This window comes from Ranitomeya imitator, chromosome 2 (assembly GCF_032444005.1).
Source record: "Ranitomeya imitator isolate aRanImi1 chromosome 2, aRanImi1.pri, whole genome shotgun sequence".
NCBI classification, from domain to species: domain Eukaryota; kingdom Metazoa; phylum Chordata; class Amphibia; order Anura; family Dendrobatidae; genus Ranitomeya; species Ranitomeya imitator.
Genome location: NC_091283.1, coordinates 320,325,933 through 320,342,466, shown reverse-complemented (window position 1 = coordinate 320,342,466; position 16,534 = coordinate 320,325,933). Strand labels below are relative to the sequence as shown.

The 16,534-nt window shown below is 43.9% G+C and overlaps 1 protein-coding gene across 4 annotated transcripts in view; it reads left to right on the top strand.

Moving 5' to 3' along the window:
• The first annotated feature begins 2,273 nt into the window (after positions 1–2,273).
• LOC138663472 (oocyte zinc finger protein XlCOF6-like) overlaps positions 2,274–16,534 on the top strand; it is an 82,592-nt gene continuing 68,331 nt past the window's right edge. Inside the window, exons 1-2 of one of the 4 annotated variants that reach the window (XM_069749692.1) lie at positions 2,274–2,333; positions 6,805–6,882. In XM_069749692.1, coding sequence (XP_069605793.1) covers positions 2,307–2,333; positions 6,805–6,882 — 105 coding nt within the window. In that variant the 5' untranslated portion in view covers positions 2,274–2,306. The remainder of the gene's footprint in view (positions 2,334–6,804; positions 6,883–16,534) is intronic. The other 3 variants (XM_069749694.1, XM_069749695.1, XM_069749693.1) reach the window with 3 other exon arrangements.

Sequence of the window (16,534 nt, the reverse complement as noted above, 5' to 3'; positions counted from 1 at the left end):
GTAATGAATATCTCCTGCAGTATTGCTAATGCTGATTCCAGTGTCGGTAAATGAGACGAGAATTAGCGTTATGGAAGATGAGTCTATGAGGAACGTATTCAGCTGCCGACTCTGAGGAAGAAACTGCTTGTTGTCTGTGGCTTAAATACGGTATATACCATATTTTTAGCTTTATAAGACGCACCTGATTATAAGACGCACCCCCAAATTTGATGAAGAAAAAGAGAAAAATATAATTTTATGTTAAATGGGGGTCTATCACATAATGCCAGTGTCCATCTTACAAATCATATATATGTCCCTCATCCTGGTATCTATATAACCCCCATCCTGGCACACTGCCCCCCCATCTCATCCTGGATATGGCCCCCCTGTCACTATAAGCCACCCTGCTGGCACGTACATGACCCCCCTCTCTCTATATGGCACACACGGCCCCCCAGTCACTACATGCCCCCTGCAGGCACGCACATGGCCCTCCAGTCACTACATGCCCCCCCCTGCAGGCATGTACATGGCCCCCCCAGTCACTACATGCCCCCTGCAGGCACGCACATGGCCCCCCAGTCACTACATGCCCCCTGCAGGCACGCACATGGCCCCCCAGTCACTACATGCCCCCCCTGCAGGCACGCTGCAGCCCGCGTCTCCGGGTCCGTCACTCATTGACGGCACATCCCTAGCGCACACCCATTGTGGGCATGCGCTAGCGATGTGTCCGACATAGGGGATAATGGCGGCGTTAGACGGACTACGTTACACCGCGTTAATGCTGCGGTGCAACGTAATCCGTCTAACGGACTCCAAAACGTAATGTGAACGAACCCTAACTTAACTGTTAATAAAGTTGGTATGTAACTAGGGTTGCATTGCCATATTCTGTTTGACTTGCTGGGATTTGTAGTGCTGTGCACCACCTGCAGCAGAAGTTGATACCACGGTATAGTAGCATTTATACATTTCTGTTCCAGGTTGTGTTGAAATAAACTGAGTTTACTATTCCATATGCTTTGCTTACATATTTTTGTGTTTGTACAGTGTGTGTTCGTGTGTTTGTACAGTGTATGTGTATACAGTGTGCGTGTTAGCACAGTGCTTGCAGCATGCCTTTATTTTTACGAATTACAATCTTATACAGCACCAACATATATCACAACACTTACTAATTCAGTTATCCTAATCACCACACACAATGCAGATAAATCCCATAAAAATTTAACTTTATTAATACATTTAAAAACAATGAATCGAAGGAGGAAGGAGCTGGTCTGTGGCTCCGAAACGCGCGTTGGGGTGGGCTCTTGGCCCTCCATTGCTGAGTATACCAGGTAATGTACGTCATACTATTTTGTGATACTTTCTTGCCCTTTGGATATCGGGTCATAGTACCAGTGCTTTGTATACCTTTGCCCATATTTATGGATTGATGTCCAATAGACTTTGAGTTTGGTATGCTTCGGCGGTGGGTGGTACCTTGGGCCCCTTTCATGTACTGCCACTTAGTGTTGTATTGTCTATACCTGTGCTTTTGTGTACCTGTTTCGATTCATTGTTTTTAAATGTATTAATAAAGTTAAATTTTTATGGGATTTATCTGCATTGTGTGCGGTGATTAGGATAACTGTTATGTTTGCAGCTGTCCCTTTATTGTCCTTGGCAAACATACATGGGGTATTTTTGGGTTTCTATTTTCCAATATATTAGATTATAACTGTTCCCGGTATGTAAAATGCAAGTTGCAACTTTACTGTTTACTTACTAATTCAGAAAGGACATGTACAAAAACGCCACATATTACACAGTAATACAGGTTAGAACTACAACCGAGTAGCACGGGCCTGTTCACAAGAGCGAATAATCTGAGGAAACCGCAATGCTAAAAAACAGTCTGTACTGCTTCACTAGATCCGTATACAGGGGTATAATGAGGCTGTCACCGTACAGGCAAAGGCCTGGAACCATGAGGCTGCCGTCACACTATCAGGATTTGGTCAGTATTTTACACCAGTATTTGTAGCCAAAACCAGGAGTGGGTGATAAATACAGAAGTGGTGCACATGTTTCTATTATACTTTTCCTCTAATTGTTCCACTCCTGGTTTTGGCTACAAATACTGAGGTAAAATCCTGACCAAATACTGATAGGGTGACGGCAGCCTGACAGTGTAAAATCTAATTTTATTTAAAAAAGAGCCGGACTGCCCATCACTAACGGATATCATTCCCTGAGGTCCCTGATCATGTGACCCCTGACTCCTCCCCTCCTGTGACCTCATCACAGGTCCTGTGCGCACAGAGCAGCCATATATGTGGAGTGCGGCTCTGCAGGTGGAGGTAGGTGCTGGAGATTCCTCATTATTGAGCGCGGGAGACATTAACCCCTTCTGCACTGAGACTCTTTTGGTGTTTTTGTTGCCACTTTATAAGAATCATAACGTTTTTGTTCTGTTTCCTGTAATAGATACATACGACCCAACTATGGAGGACAGGAAGTGAGGGAACGGGTTGTTCTCCTAGTACAGGGCCCCTTTCTTGGCCCCCACACAGTGTAATGCCCCCATTATGCCCTGTAAGCAGGGTTCTGCCCCACACCCAGCTGCCTCGGGCACTTTACCATGAGCTGGTACCTCAGATTCTTCCCCGCACCCCTTTCCTTTCCTTGGTGCCAAATCTGTTCTGCCTTTTGGGCTCTGGCCTTTATAATATCAGTAACTGCGTCATCAAGGTCTCCTGACCAGGTGCACCATCTAGACTCTTCCTCCCTGAAACCTCCCTCTTCCCATTGATTTCACATGGTCCCGTCTGGACGGCAGATGGCAGTATTTGTACAAATGCAGCACAGCCCTGAGGAGTCTTTTTTATGACTCTCCTTTTTACACCCTTTATGCAATATATATGATGCCTCACACAGTATAATGTTTCCACAGTACTGGCATCTCTCGTAAAAAAGGTATTTTCACACTACTGCCATACCTTCACACACAGTATAATGTTCCTACAGTACCGCCATACCCCCCCACACAATATAATGTTCTCATAGTATCGCCATACCCCTACACACAGTATAATGTTCCTACAGTACCTCCATCCCACCACACACAATATAATGTTCTCATAGTACTCCATACTCCCACACCCAGTATAATGTTCTCATAGTACCGCCATACCCCCACACACAGTATAGAGTTCCTACAGTACCTCCATCCCACCACACACAATATAATGTTCTCATAGTACCGCCATACCCCCACACACAGTATAATGTTCTCATAGTACCTCCATCCCACCACACACAGTATAATTTTCTCATAGTACCGCCATACTCCCACACACAGTATAATGTTCTCATAGTACCTCCATACTCCCACACACAGTATAATGTTCTCATAGTACTTGTAGAATGTGAGCCCTCGCGGGCAGGGTCCTCTCTCCTCTTGTACCAGTTGTGACTTGTATTGTTCAAGATTATTGTAGGAAGACGAAAAAAAGCTTTGTTCCAGCTCCAGAGTTTAAAAATTAAGTCCTTTATTGGTACATGATAAAAGCATAAGCTGGAAAACTCTCCACAGCACAATAGGAAACGAGCTACGCGTTTCGATCCTTGCAGATCTTTGTCAGAGCTACAAATGAATAAAACTAATAATACTATATAGCCACCACCAGCGAATAGACATCAATCCCCAAATCACATGACAGAAAAGAAAAAAATTTCAAAGAGCGAATAACAATATGAAACAAAGAAGGAAAAAATGTTACACATATGGATTAAAAATTTGTATGAACATATTAAACATATAAAAAGCACATTAGTTTCAAATATTCAGGACAGAGACACTAATAATGATACATTAATTCATTGCGCTTGTTGAGACCAGCAGGGAAACGAGTGCTCAGGTGATAAATCCAAAATGCCTCACGCATCAACAGACAGCGTCTGGAATCCCCTCCCCGCACTGGTTTTTTAACACGTTCTATTCCATAAGCACGGAAACTTTTAGTACTGCCAGAGTGCTGGATAATGAAATGCCTGGAGGCTGCCGACACTGAACGAACAGACTCACCAGACCTCTCTATATCATGTAGGTTTTCACTGATCCGAGTCAAATGTTCATACAAATTTTTAATCCATATGTGTAACATTTTTTCCTTCTTTGTTTCATATTGTTATTCGCTCTTTGAAATTTTTTTCTTTTCTGTCATGTGATTTGGGGATTGATGTCTATTGGCTGGTGGTGGCTATATAGTATTATTAGTTTTATTCATTTGTAGCTCTGACAAAGATCTGCAAGGATCGAAACGCGTAGCTCATTTCCTATTGTGCTGTGGAGAGTTTTCCAGCTTATGCTTTTATCATGTACCAATAAAGGACTTAATTTTTAAACTCTGGAGCTGGAACAAAGCTTTTTTTCGTCTTCCTATCTAACACTACGTGGATCAACGTGGAAGTTCCGTGCACCTGCTGTAGCTGCCTGGTGAGCTGGCTTTTTGCTTTTTTCTATGTGTCTACAATTTTGATTGCCGTTGCTCCGAGGAATTACTCCCATTTGAATGTCTGCACATTTTATGCTTATATCCAAGAAGCACATTTATTAGGAAAAAAAGGATTTTCCTTGAAAATTTAGCTATGGCTACTGATCTATGCCGAGACAGATCTCAGAAGGCAGCACATGTGTTTTCTCATGACACTATTGACTCTAACATTATGCCAGATTTGCAGGATGGGGTGAACAGTTTAGAGAAATTGCTCTCACAAGAGACTAAAGTTTGGTGGGACCAAACTACTTCAGTGGCGTAGGAAGGGGGGTGCGGGGGGGGCGGTCCGCCCCGGGCGGCACAATGCGGGGGGCGGCCGGCGCTGCAGGAGAAAGAAAAAAAAAAAAAAAAGACGCCCCTTTAAATCTTCGGGCGGCGCCGTCCGCCGCCACGACCAGGCTCCCCCCACCCCCGGGCCCCCGCCCCCCGCTCTATACTCACCTCTCCTGGTTCTTGCGGCGCCGGCAGCTACAGCGTCCTCTGACTCTGCGACGTCTCAGAGCAGAGGGCGCGATGACGTCACTACTGTGCGCGCCTCTCTGTCCTGAGCGTCGCAGAGCCGGAGAGACGCTGACTGGCTGCACCGGACCTGCGCTAGGAGCGGGAGAGGTGAGGATTTTACTTTTTTTTTTTTTTTCTTTATGTCTGACTCTGGGGGCAATGCTGGAGACCATTGGGCAGATTGCTGGACACATCGGGGCAATACTGGAGACCATGGGGCAGAATGCTGGACACACTGGGGCAATACTGAAGACCATGGGGCAGAATGCTGGACACAATGGGGCAATACTGGAGACCATGGGGCAGAATGCTGGACACACTGGGGCAATACAGGAGACCATGGGGCAGATTGCTGGACACACTGGGGCAATACTGGAGACCATGGGGCAGAATGCTGGACACACCGGGGCAATACTGGAGACCATGGGGCAGATTGCTGGACACACTGGGGCAATACTGAAGACCATGGGGCAGAATCCTGGACACACCGGGGCAATACTGGAGACCATGGGGCAGATTGCTGGACACACTGGGGCAGTACTGGAGACCATGGGGCAGATTGCTGGACACACTGGGGCAATACTGGAGACCATGGGGCAGAATGCTGGACACACTGGGGCAATACTGAAGACCATGGGGCAGAATGCTGGACACACTGGGGCAATACTGAAGACCATGGGGCAGAATGCTGGACACACCGGGGCAATACTGGAGACCATGGGGCAGATTGCTGGACACACTGGGGCAGTACTGGAGACCATGGGGCAGATTGCTGGACACACTGGGGCAATACTGGAGACCATGGGGCAGAATGCTGGACACACTGGGGCAATACTGAAGACCATGGGGCAGAATGCTGGACACAATGGGGCAATACTGGAGACCATGGGGCAGATTGCTGGACACACTGGGGCAGTACTGGAGACCATGGGGCAGATTGCTGGACACACTGGGGCAATACTGGAGACCATGGGGCAGAATGCTGGACACACTGGGGCAATACTGAAGACCATGGGGCAGAATGCTGGACACAATGGGGCAATACTGGAGACCATGGGGCAGAATGCTGGACACACTGGGGCAATACAGGAGACCATGGGGCAGATTGCTGGACACACTGGGGCAGATTGCTGGACACACTGGGGGTAATATGCTGGACACACTGGGGGTAATATGCTGGACACACTGGGGGTAATATGCTGGACACACTGGGGGTAATATGCTGGACACACTGGGGGTAATATGCTGGACACACTGGGGGTAATATGCTGGACACACTGGGGGTAATATGATGGACACACTGGGGCAGACTGCTGGACACACTGGGGCAATGCTGGACACTGGGGCAGATTGCTGGACACACTGGGGGCAGGACTTGGGGCATGATTGGAGACATGGGGCAGGATTGGATCATGGGGCAGGACGGATACGATGGAGGCTGGTGGGGCAGGATGGGGAGATCATATGGGGTAGAATGGATAGTCATGAGTGCAGGATACGAGAACATATGGCTGGAGCCAGGAATGAGATAAACGGGGCCAGGGTGGGGAATAGTGGTACCATAGGGGCTAATTAAGGGATATTATTACTGCAGTGATGTATTTATTTTATTTTTTGAGTATACTGTTTTAAATGGGGGAGCGGTACTGTTATTGTGCAGAGTGACACTATATCGCCTTTTTGTCTTCATGTGGTGTAATGTAGAAGTTGTGAAAAATTAAGTAATGTGTTCTGCAAGCGGAGCTCGAGATAACTGTGTTATTTCCTGCAGAGACGAGTCCTGGCTGGAAGGAATGATGGCGGTCTGTGCTGGATGAAAGATGAAGGACTTCACCTAGAGACGTCACTGGTGAGTCAGTGTTACCTAAACACTGACACTATGCACTGTATACTATATAGAGGTCCTGTGTATAATGTCACCAGTGATCTCTGTATTACCTCTACACAGACACTGCATACTAAGTACAGATCTCCTGTGAATACTGGCACTTATGGTGATAGTATTGTGGTTTTTTTTTTTATTACTGATCAGTATTGTAGTATTCAGTCACTATGTGGTGGTAATATGTGGTCTGGAAATGGTGTTGTGGTATTTGTCCCTTGTATGTAGTATTATTCGGTCACTATGTGGTCTGGTCATGGTGTGGTGGTATTAAGTCACAGGTTTGGCATGTGGGGGTGACACCATTAGGCCCAGTTTAAGTTCTACAAAACAGGAAAACCATTTTTGGTAACCTTTGTGTGTATTGGTATTGAGCCGGGATGGGGGGGGCGCCAAACTCGGGAAAAGCCCCGGGCGGCAAAAGCTCTAGCTACGCCTCTGAACTACTTTAAATAATTATCTGGCTAAGGATATGGTTCCGCGTGGCTTGCGTATCAGAAAATTACCCACTACTGTGTATTCACCTGACTTTATGGAAGAGTGGAATAATATCTTGAGCAATTGCTCGTTGAATTTAATGAAACTTATTGTTAAATATGAGGATACCAGACTTAAGGAAATACAGAAACAAATGGATGATGTGAACTCGTCCTTAATACAGTTTAAAGCGCTGTCACAATTTGAGTCCCTCATAAATAAAATGCATGAAAATGTTTCAGCATTAGAGGAAGATATTATGGAAAGAAAGAAGAGGAAGTTCACCAGAGATCTGAACGATTATGCCACCAATAAGGTGTATGAATGGGGACAATGGGAGAATTTAAATAGAACCCCGAAGTCCATTTTAAAGCGCAATCAGACTCACCGCAGGCATACAGCAGCAAAATCGCATGTGAATTTCACTTCGTCTGATCCAGACTCTTCGGATAACAACCCTAGTGTATCAGATGTATCTTTAAATGACACAGCAAACATGGGAAGAAAGAAATTTTTCCGCCACTCAAAAAACGCCAGAGACGCGGTGGCAGGAAACACCGCAGGAAATCAAGGAGTTGTCACCCGCAACAGGAAGCGTCTTTTCAAATGAACGAAAATGTTTTGAATCTATCGTCCCACCCTTTAACTCAGGATCAACTTGCAGTTTTATCCTTAGGATTAAACTTTGTTCCAAGTCAAAAATTTGATTTATTCACCACTCTTCTGGATGTAAATAAATTTATACGTAATTTAACCATTAAGAAACATTTTTTGAATAATTCGGAGGATCTGGATATCCAACATCAGGAACATGAGGTTACTGCACATATCAATGAATTTCGAGGTTTGGATTTTCAAGATCAAATTTCACTTGTTACCTTGCAAACCTTAAGTTATGAAAATCTTTCTGATGGAGCAACAACGGATCAATCCCACAATTTCACCACTAAAAATCCGTATTTTTATCCCATTCAGTCTAGATCTGATTGCATGGACAGATTCCAGGAGGTGTTGGAGCGAGAACTAAAAATCTTAGATAATGATATAACCTCTGGTAAAATCAGGTCTAGAAGTAATTTCTCGCGCAAACAATGGGATGCTTTACAACAATTGCAAAATAATAAGGATATAACAATAAAAATGTCCGATAAGGGTGGAATTGTGGTGGTACTTAATACCACAGATTATGATTCAAAAATTATGGAACTTTTATCGGATGTGACAACATATACGGAACTTAAGGTTAATCCATCTAATGACTTTAAAAATAAAGCGGATAAAATAATAGAGGAAGGCTACAGTCTTGGCATCCTAACGAAGAAACAGTTTGACTACTTGGTAGTACAAGATCCTATTTGTCCCATTTTGCACGGACTACCAAAAGTGCATAAGAATGAAGCTATTCCTCCTTTGAGACCAATAGTCTCTGGAATAGGTTCAGCCAACGAACATCTTTGTGAGTGGGTGGACTCGCTATTGCAGCCGCTTGTGGGTAGAATCCCAGGATACATTAAAGATTCAAAGGAAGTTTTGGGACTATTTGCAGATAAAAAGTGGACAGTTGATTCTGCATGGCTTTGCTGTGATGTAGTCTCGTTATACACGTGTATCCCCCACAGTTTAGCCATGCAGGGTCTCAAATTCCATCTTGACAATTTCAGTAATTATTCCACAGATTTGAAGCAGTATATTTTGCAGGTCACGTTTTTTCTCATGACACATAATTTTTTTACGTTTGATTCCCGTTATTATTTACAGCGATCTGGAGTTGCCATGGGTGCCAAATTTTCACCTTCTTTGGCTAACCTTGTCATGGCTTTTTGGGAACATAACTATATATTTTCAGTCTCTAATCCTTTTCATTTACAGATTGGTTGGTATGGCAGATACATCGACGATTTACTTATTATTTGGACCGCCGATGTGTCTGCCATACCTGACTTCATCAGTTATATTAATTCAAATGAATATAACTTACGTTTTACATACAGATATGATCAGAAACAGATAAATTTTTTGGATCTAAGTCTAGCTGGTGATGTTGACCAGGTGATAGAGACAAGAACCCACCACAAATCTCTTAATGGCAACACTATACTCCATGCTGATAGTAATCACCCTGTGCACACTATCCAATCCATCCCCGTTGGGGAATTTACCAGAATCAAACAAAATTGCAGTAATAAGAACATCTTAAAAAATGAAATAAATATAGCATCTGGTAAATTGAAAAGCCGCAACTATCCATTCTGGATGTTGAACAGGGCAGAGAAAATTGTCGCACGCAAAGATCGTGATAATTTAATTGTACCCAAAACATCTATTTCTTCTGCAACTATTTCTGCCAAAGTAAACAGCAAACCATATATTTGTTTTCAGTTTAGTTCTCAGTTTAATCAAATAAAAAATATAGTCAATAAATTTTTACCAATATAATATGAGGATATTAGCTTGGCTAAAATTTTAGATACAGGAGTTAACGTAATATCAAGAAAAGCCCCCACCATTGGTAATAGGGTTTCACCAAGTATGTTTTGCTCCAGTACAAATAAGAGCAAAACCTGGTTGAATTACACGGGTTTTTATAAATGCGGCAGCAATAGGTGCAAAACGTGTGATCATGCATTAGTCACTAAGACATTTAATGACTCCAGTGCCTCCAAGCATTTCAACATAAAGGAGTATATTAATTGCAATACTGTTTCAGTGGTTTATAAGATTGACTGCACAATCTGTAACCTGTCATATGTTGGCTGCACCTCTCGTAAGGTAAAGACTCGGATCAGTGAACACCTACATGATATAGAGAGGTCTGGTGAGTCTGTTCGTTCAGTGTCGGCAGCCTCCAGGCATTTCATTATCCAGCACTCTGGCAGTACTAAAAGTTTCCGTGCTTATGGAATAGAACGTGTTAAAAAACCAGTGCGGGGAGGGGATTCCAGACGCTGTCTGTTGATGCGTGAGGCATTTTGGATTTATCACCTGAGCACTCGTTTCCCTGCTGGTCTCAACAAGCGTAATGAATTAATGTATCATTATTAGTGTCTCTGTCATGAATATTTGAAACTTATGTGCTTTTTATATGTTTAATATGTTCATACAAATTTTTAATCCATATGTGTAACATTTTTTCCTTCTTTGTTTCATATTGTTATTCGCTCTTTGAAATTTTTTTCTTTTCTGTCATGTGATTTGGGGATTGATGTCTATTGGCTGGTGGTGGCTATATAGTATTATTAGTTTTATTCATTTGTAGCTCTGACAAAGATCTGCAAGGATCGAAACGCGTAGCTCGTTTCCTATTGTGCTGTGGAGAGTTTTCCAGCTTATGCTTTTATCATGTACCAATAAAGGACTTAATTTTTAAACTCTGGAGCTGGAACAAAGCTTTTTTTCGTCTTCCTATCTAACACTACGTGGATCAACGTGGAAGTTCCGTGCACCTGCTGTAGCTGCCTGGTGAGCTGGCTTTTTGCTTTTTTCTATGTGTCTTCAAGATTATTGTACCTGTTTTTATTATGTATACCCCACAGTATGACCACACGGCCACCTGAACACCATCGGAGCTACTGCAACCCCCGACCTACTGTCTCCTTCCCCATAATCCTATAGAATGTAAGCCCACAAGGGCAGGGTCCTCTCCCCTCTGTACCAGTCTGTGATTGTTAGTTTGTTTACTGTAAGTGATATTTGTATTTTGATGTAACTCCTTCTCATATACAGCACCATGGAATTCATGGTCCTATAGAAATAAATAATAATAATAACAGTACCGCCATACCCCCACACACAGTATAATCTTCTCATAGTGCCATCATCCCACCATACACAGTATAATGTTCCTACAGTAGCTCCATCCCACCACACACAGAATAATCTTCTCATAGTACCGCTATACCCCCACACACAGTATAATGTTCTCATGGTACTGCCATACCCCCACACACAGTATAATCTTCTCATAGTTCCGCCATACCCCCACAAACAGTATAATGTTTTCACAGTACCGCTATACCCCCACACACAGTATAATGTTCTCATGGTACTGCCATACCCCCACACACAGTATAAAGTTCCCACAATACCTCCATCCCACCACACACAGTATAATGTTTCTACAGTACCTCCATCCCCCCACACAGTATAATCATTTCTTAGTACCGCTAAACCCCCACACAGTATAAAGTTCCCACAGTGCCATCATCCCACCACACACAGTATTTTGTTCCCACAATAGTGGCTTCCCACAGACAGAGGACAATGTTTCCACAGGACTGGCATCCCCCTCACACACAGTATATTGTCCCCACAGTACTGCCATCCCCCACTTTCTAATGTTCCCATAGTACTGTCCCCTACATGCACAATATGGTACCATCCACCTCACTGACTACCTCCGACCACCGACAATAAAATACTCACTTAGCCTCATTCTTGATGCAAATACTGATGAACCCAGGATCTATGAGATATTTACCATACGATAGTTGGATAGGCAGGAGTGTATCATCCAAAATGGTAGCCCACTCGGTTGCTATGATGCCTGTGAATTGACAGGGCTCAGTGGGGTGTGGTATTGGTCACCCTCTCCTTCCCATCATCACAATTTCAGCAATATCCACATTCCCATGACGGTGATACCATTGAATAGAATAGTCAATCAGGGAGTCGAAAGCTCCTGATCCACCATTCAGCCTTCGCTTCTGAGTCTGAGACTCCGTGCACTGCAGACACAATGATGTCACTACATCACACCTGTAGTATGGAGCCTCAGTACTCACACCGCACAGACCAGAGCAGCGTACCTCGGGAACAGGGTTGGATGAGTAGTGTGTGTTTTTTTTTTTTTTAAATATCAAGAATTATGGGGGCATCATATTAAGAAAATAGCTGTTGGGACTCTCATGCTGAATGTGTGGCTGGTAGGGGCCATTATACTGGGGTTGTGGTGGACTGTAAATGCCTCCATACTGAGTGGGGGTTTTTATTTTGTGTAGCAGGTTGTGGTGGCCATAATTAGAGATGAGCGAATATGTTCGGAAAACAAACAGCAAACACAAATTCGGCACAAATATGGTAGATTCGGATTCATGATCGGTAACACGAGCATTTTTCTTAAGATCGGAAAAAGTCGGTACCATTCGGTAAAAGATGTAATAGAAGCCGACAATACATGTGCCGCCTTTAGTAAAATCACAGCCACGAATGTGGGAGACTGGGGTTAAAATCCTGGCTCTGCCCTGTTGGACATAATAAACCAGTAGTGGTCCATATCACTATGGTGCCTAAGGGTATGTGTCCACCTTCAGGATGGCCGGCGGTTTAGTCGGAGCGGCTTTGCCGCTCTGCGCTAAGCTCCGCCCCTTCCGGGGATGCGATGATGCCGGATGTGTTCATAGCACACATCCGGGATCATCGCACCCATCGCATAGGGCCCTGTGCTATATCTTGCGGTGACGCAGCGTCGCCACAAGATATACGGGCATGTTGCGATCTGAAAAGACGCGCAGCATGTCCGGAGTCGCAGGGCCGCCGTGTGCGTGTTACCACGCATAGTGGAGACGGGATTTCATTAAATCCCCTCCACTATGCTGTATCATCTGGACGCTGTGTGTTTGACGCTGCGGCTCTATGCAGCGTCAAACACGCAGCGTTTACTGCACGTGGACACATACCCTACCTCAATAAACATGAGTGTCACAAACAAAACAGAGAGAGTCATGCCAGCTCGGACGTTGCCTGGATTAACGAGTTCCGCGTCAGATGTCGATGAACCAGGATAAATCTGATGATAAATGGGCTACTGGACCAAACCATACATGGACAAGGCAAGAGACAACCTACAAAACGGTTACCGTGGCCAAGCGGAACCTAACCCCTTAAGCCTAACACAGTGCACCAAAAAAGCAAAAACTTAGATCTCTTTAGTGAAAAAACATCTTACTATATCTGTCACGGAGTTACCACGACAGAGCAGTACCAGAAGACCACGGCGTCTGTCGGCTTCTGCTTCATCGCTGAGAAGAAGCGCTTCTCCTGTGTATTAAAGGTGTTTTGTTTTCTTTCAGCAGGACAGGGGTTAATAGACCATGTGGAAATTCCTGCTTTCAGCTGTGCTTAGTTAGCCACTCCTCTCTCCTATAATAATAATAATAATAATAATTTTATTTATATAGCGCCAACATATTCCGCAGCGCTTTACAAATTATAGAGGGGACTTGTACAGACAATAGACATTACAGCATAACAGAAATACAGTTCAAAACAGATACCAGGAGGAGTGAGGGCCCTGCTCGCAAGCTTACAAACTATGGGGAAAAGGGGAGACACGAGAGGTGTCTCCCCTTTTCCCCATAAAAGCTAGGCCTTCTGGTCAGATCCTTGTCTGAGATAGCACTTGCTTGATAGACCTGGAGTAGTGAGGAGCTGGTGTTTGGAGAGCTGGAGGAATTTATTGTGCGACAGTTGTATGGTTTTTTTTTTTTTTAAATTCGTTTATTAAATCACATAAATCAAATATACATACATAGTTCACAAGTTCCCAGGTCAGTGCAATTACATTTTGATAGTAGTTTCATTGACAGAAATCTTAATACACCGATCGGGCTATATAAATTCAAAGTATTATAGTATGCCTTATACACTAAGAATCCTAAAACTAAACTATTTACTGCCAAAACAAAACCTTCTCCACCACATTAACAGAGTAACGTTGAAGCTCGACGTGAACAACACTGTTTCTCAACCCTTAACATATTGAATCTAAGCCCTCAACCACGTGATGACATGGTGAGGTACGATGAGTTCCACAAATCCCAGATTTTATTAAATTTCTCCAAACAACCTCTATTCTGATATAAAGTACGTTCATAAGGCACAATTAGATTTACTTGCTCTATCCAGGCCCTAAGTGATGGATGTGTGGTGCCCATCCAACGCAAAGCGATTAGCTTTCTTGCCAGGAAAAGTGTCTCTCTCAAGAAAATTAGAACATGATGGTCCCACATCTCCTCCTCCAATACCCCAAATAAGCACACTAATGGAGTCAGGGGAACGGGAATATGTATAAGGGAGGACAACAACGAGGTTACCTCTTCCCAATAAGAAAGAATAACTGGACAATCCCATATCATGTGTATGAAATCTGCCTCCCCCATATGACATCTGAGGCATTCCGAAGACCGGGACCACCCAATTTTAAATAGCCGTAACGGGGTTAAATATGATTGATGTAGTATGTATAACTGTATCATTTTATTGTTAGCCGAGGGGGACACCTTGGTTGGGGACTCAAGGACCATTTCCCAGTCCTCCCCCGGAAGATCAGGCACCAGGACCCTCCACTTCTCCCTGGCCGGCAACAAAGCAGCATCAGCACCTACGGATAACATATAAGTATATAATGCAGAGATAAGACCGCGGGGCCCCTGTGACTTAAGGATCCCTATCAGCGGGAAGGAGGATATTGCTTGCGTCCCTTCCACGCTACGAACATGCGACTGAATCGCCGATCTAAGTTGGAGATAGCGAAAGAATTGAGGCCTTGGTATATTATACCTAAGTTGTAGTTGTTCAAAGGACATCAGGGCATCCCGATCATAAAGATCATCAAGCGACGAAACACCGTGTGATATCCAGAATTGAGCAGACGGGTGATTTAATAGTCTCGGGAAATATTCATTATCCCATAGGGGCATTTCGGCTACAATACCATCAAAGTGAATTACCCTTTTCACCTGCCGCCAAATTAGCCTCGCTAATCGTAGTAATGGTAGTAATCTAGGAATAGATGGTTTGTTTATTTCCAAGAAACCCAATGGACAAACAATCCTGGCAGCATGGGCCAAATGGCTCTCTGAACTCGGCAGACATCCCCCAGGCATCCATTCTCCCAGAGCTCTAAGCTGTCCAGCTAAATAATATAAAAAAAAAATCCGGCAACGCTGCCCCCCCCATTTGCCTAGACCTGTGTAAAGTAGATAATTTAAGTTTGGGTCTAGCCTTTCCCCAGATAAAGGATGTGGCCAATGAATTTAAGTTTGAAAAAAAGGATTTGGGGACCGGTACTGCACTATGTTGGAGGGAGTAGTTAAGCTTCGGGAGAAGTATCATTTTTATCAAATTTATGCGACCTGAGACAGATAAAGGTAGTCTACCCCACATAGCGAATTTGTGTTTAACAAAGTCCAATAACGGGAGAACATTAAACTGTAGATCAAGTCTACTGTATTTTGTTATGATTATTCCCAGGTTTTTAAAGCTAGACCCAACTGGTAACGGGGATAACATATCAAGGTGTGCAACTAAATTATGAGAAAGAGGCATCAGGGCCGATTTATCCCAGTTAATGTGTAGTCCCGAATGTCTGCCAAATCTCTCTATAACGGCAATCACATGTGGTAGAGTCTCTTCCACCTCATCCATAAACACCACCATATCGTCTGCATATAGACCAATAGTATCCGTGCGATCTGCTATTGTAATGCCCCTAATAGATGATGTGGACCTCACACGAATTGCTAGTGCCTCTATCGCAAGGGCGAATAAGGCCGGAGAGAGAGGACATCCCTGACGAGTTCCTCTTTTTAAGGAGAATGATGCAGAAATAGAGTTATTAATAATTATCCGGGCTTTCGGTTTCAAATATAATGCGGCTATCCATTTTTGGAATTTAGGACCAAATTGATATCGTTGTAGACATGCAGATAGGAAAGGCCACTCAAGAGAATCAAAAGCCTTAGCCGCGTCCAGCGAGGCCATGGCCCATCTATTCCCAGGTACCAACGTGCTATATTGAGCTATTGATTGAACCCTCCTGATGTTGATAGAGGTGCTCTTACCTGGCATAAAACCCGTCTGGTCTGGGTGTATAATATCCAGTATTACCGTATTTAACCTAGTAGCTAGAATTTTAGTGAAGATCTTATAATCCACATTAACTAATGAAATCGGACGATAAGATCCACATTCCAGGGGGTCCTTCCCTTCTTTCTTTAAAACTATAATGTTTGCCTCATAATAGGAATCCGGCAAGGAACCACCCTCCCAAATCCCCTGAAAGACCTTCAAGAGGAATGGTGCCAGAATATCTTGATATTTCCTATACATCTCTATGGGGAAACCATCCGGGCCAGGCGCTTTA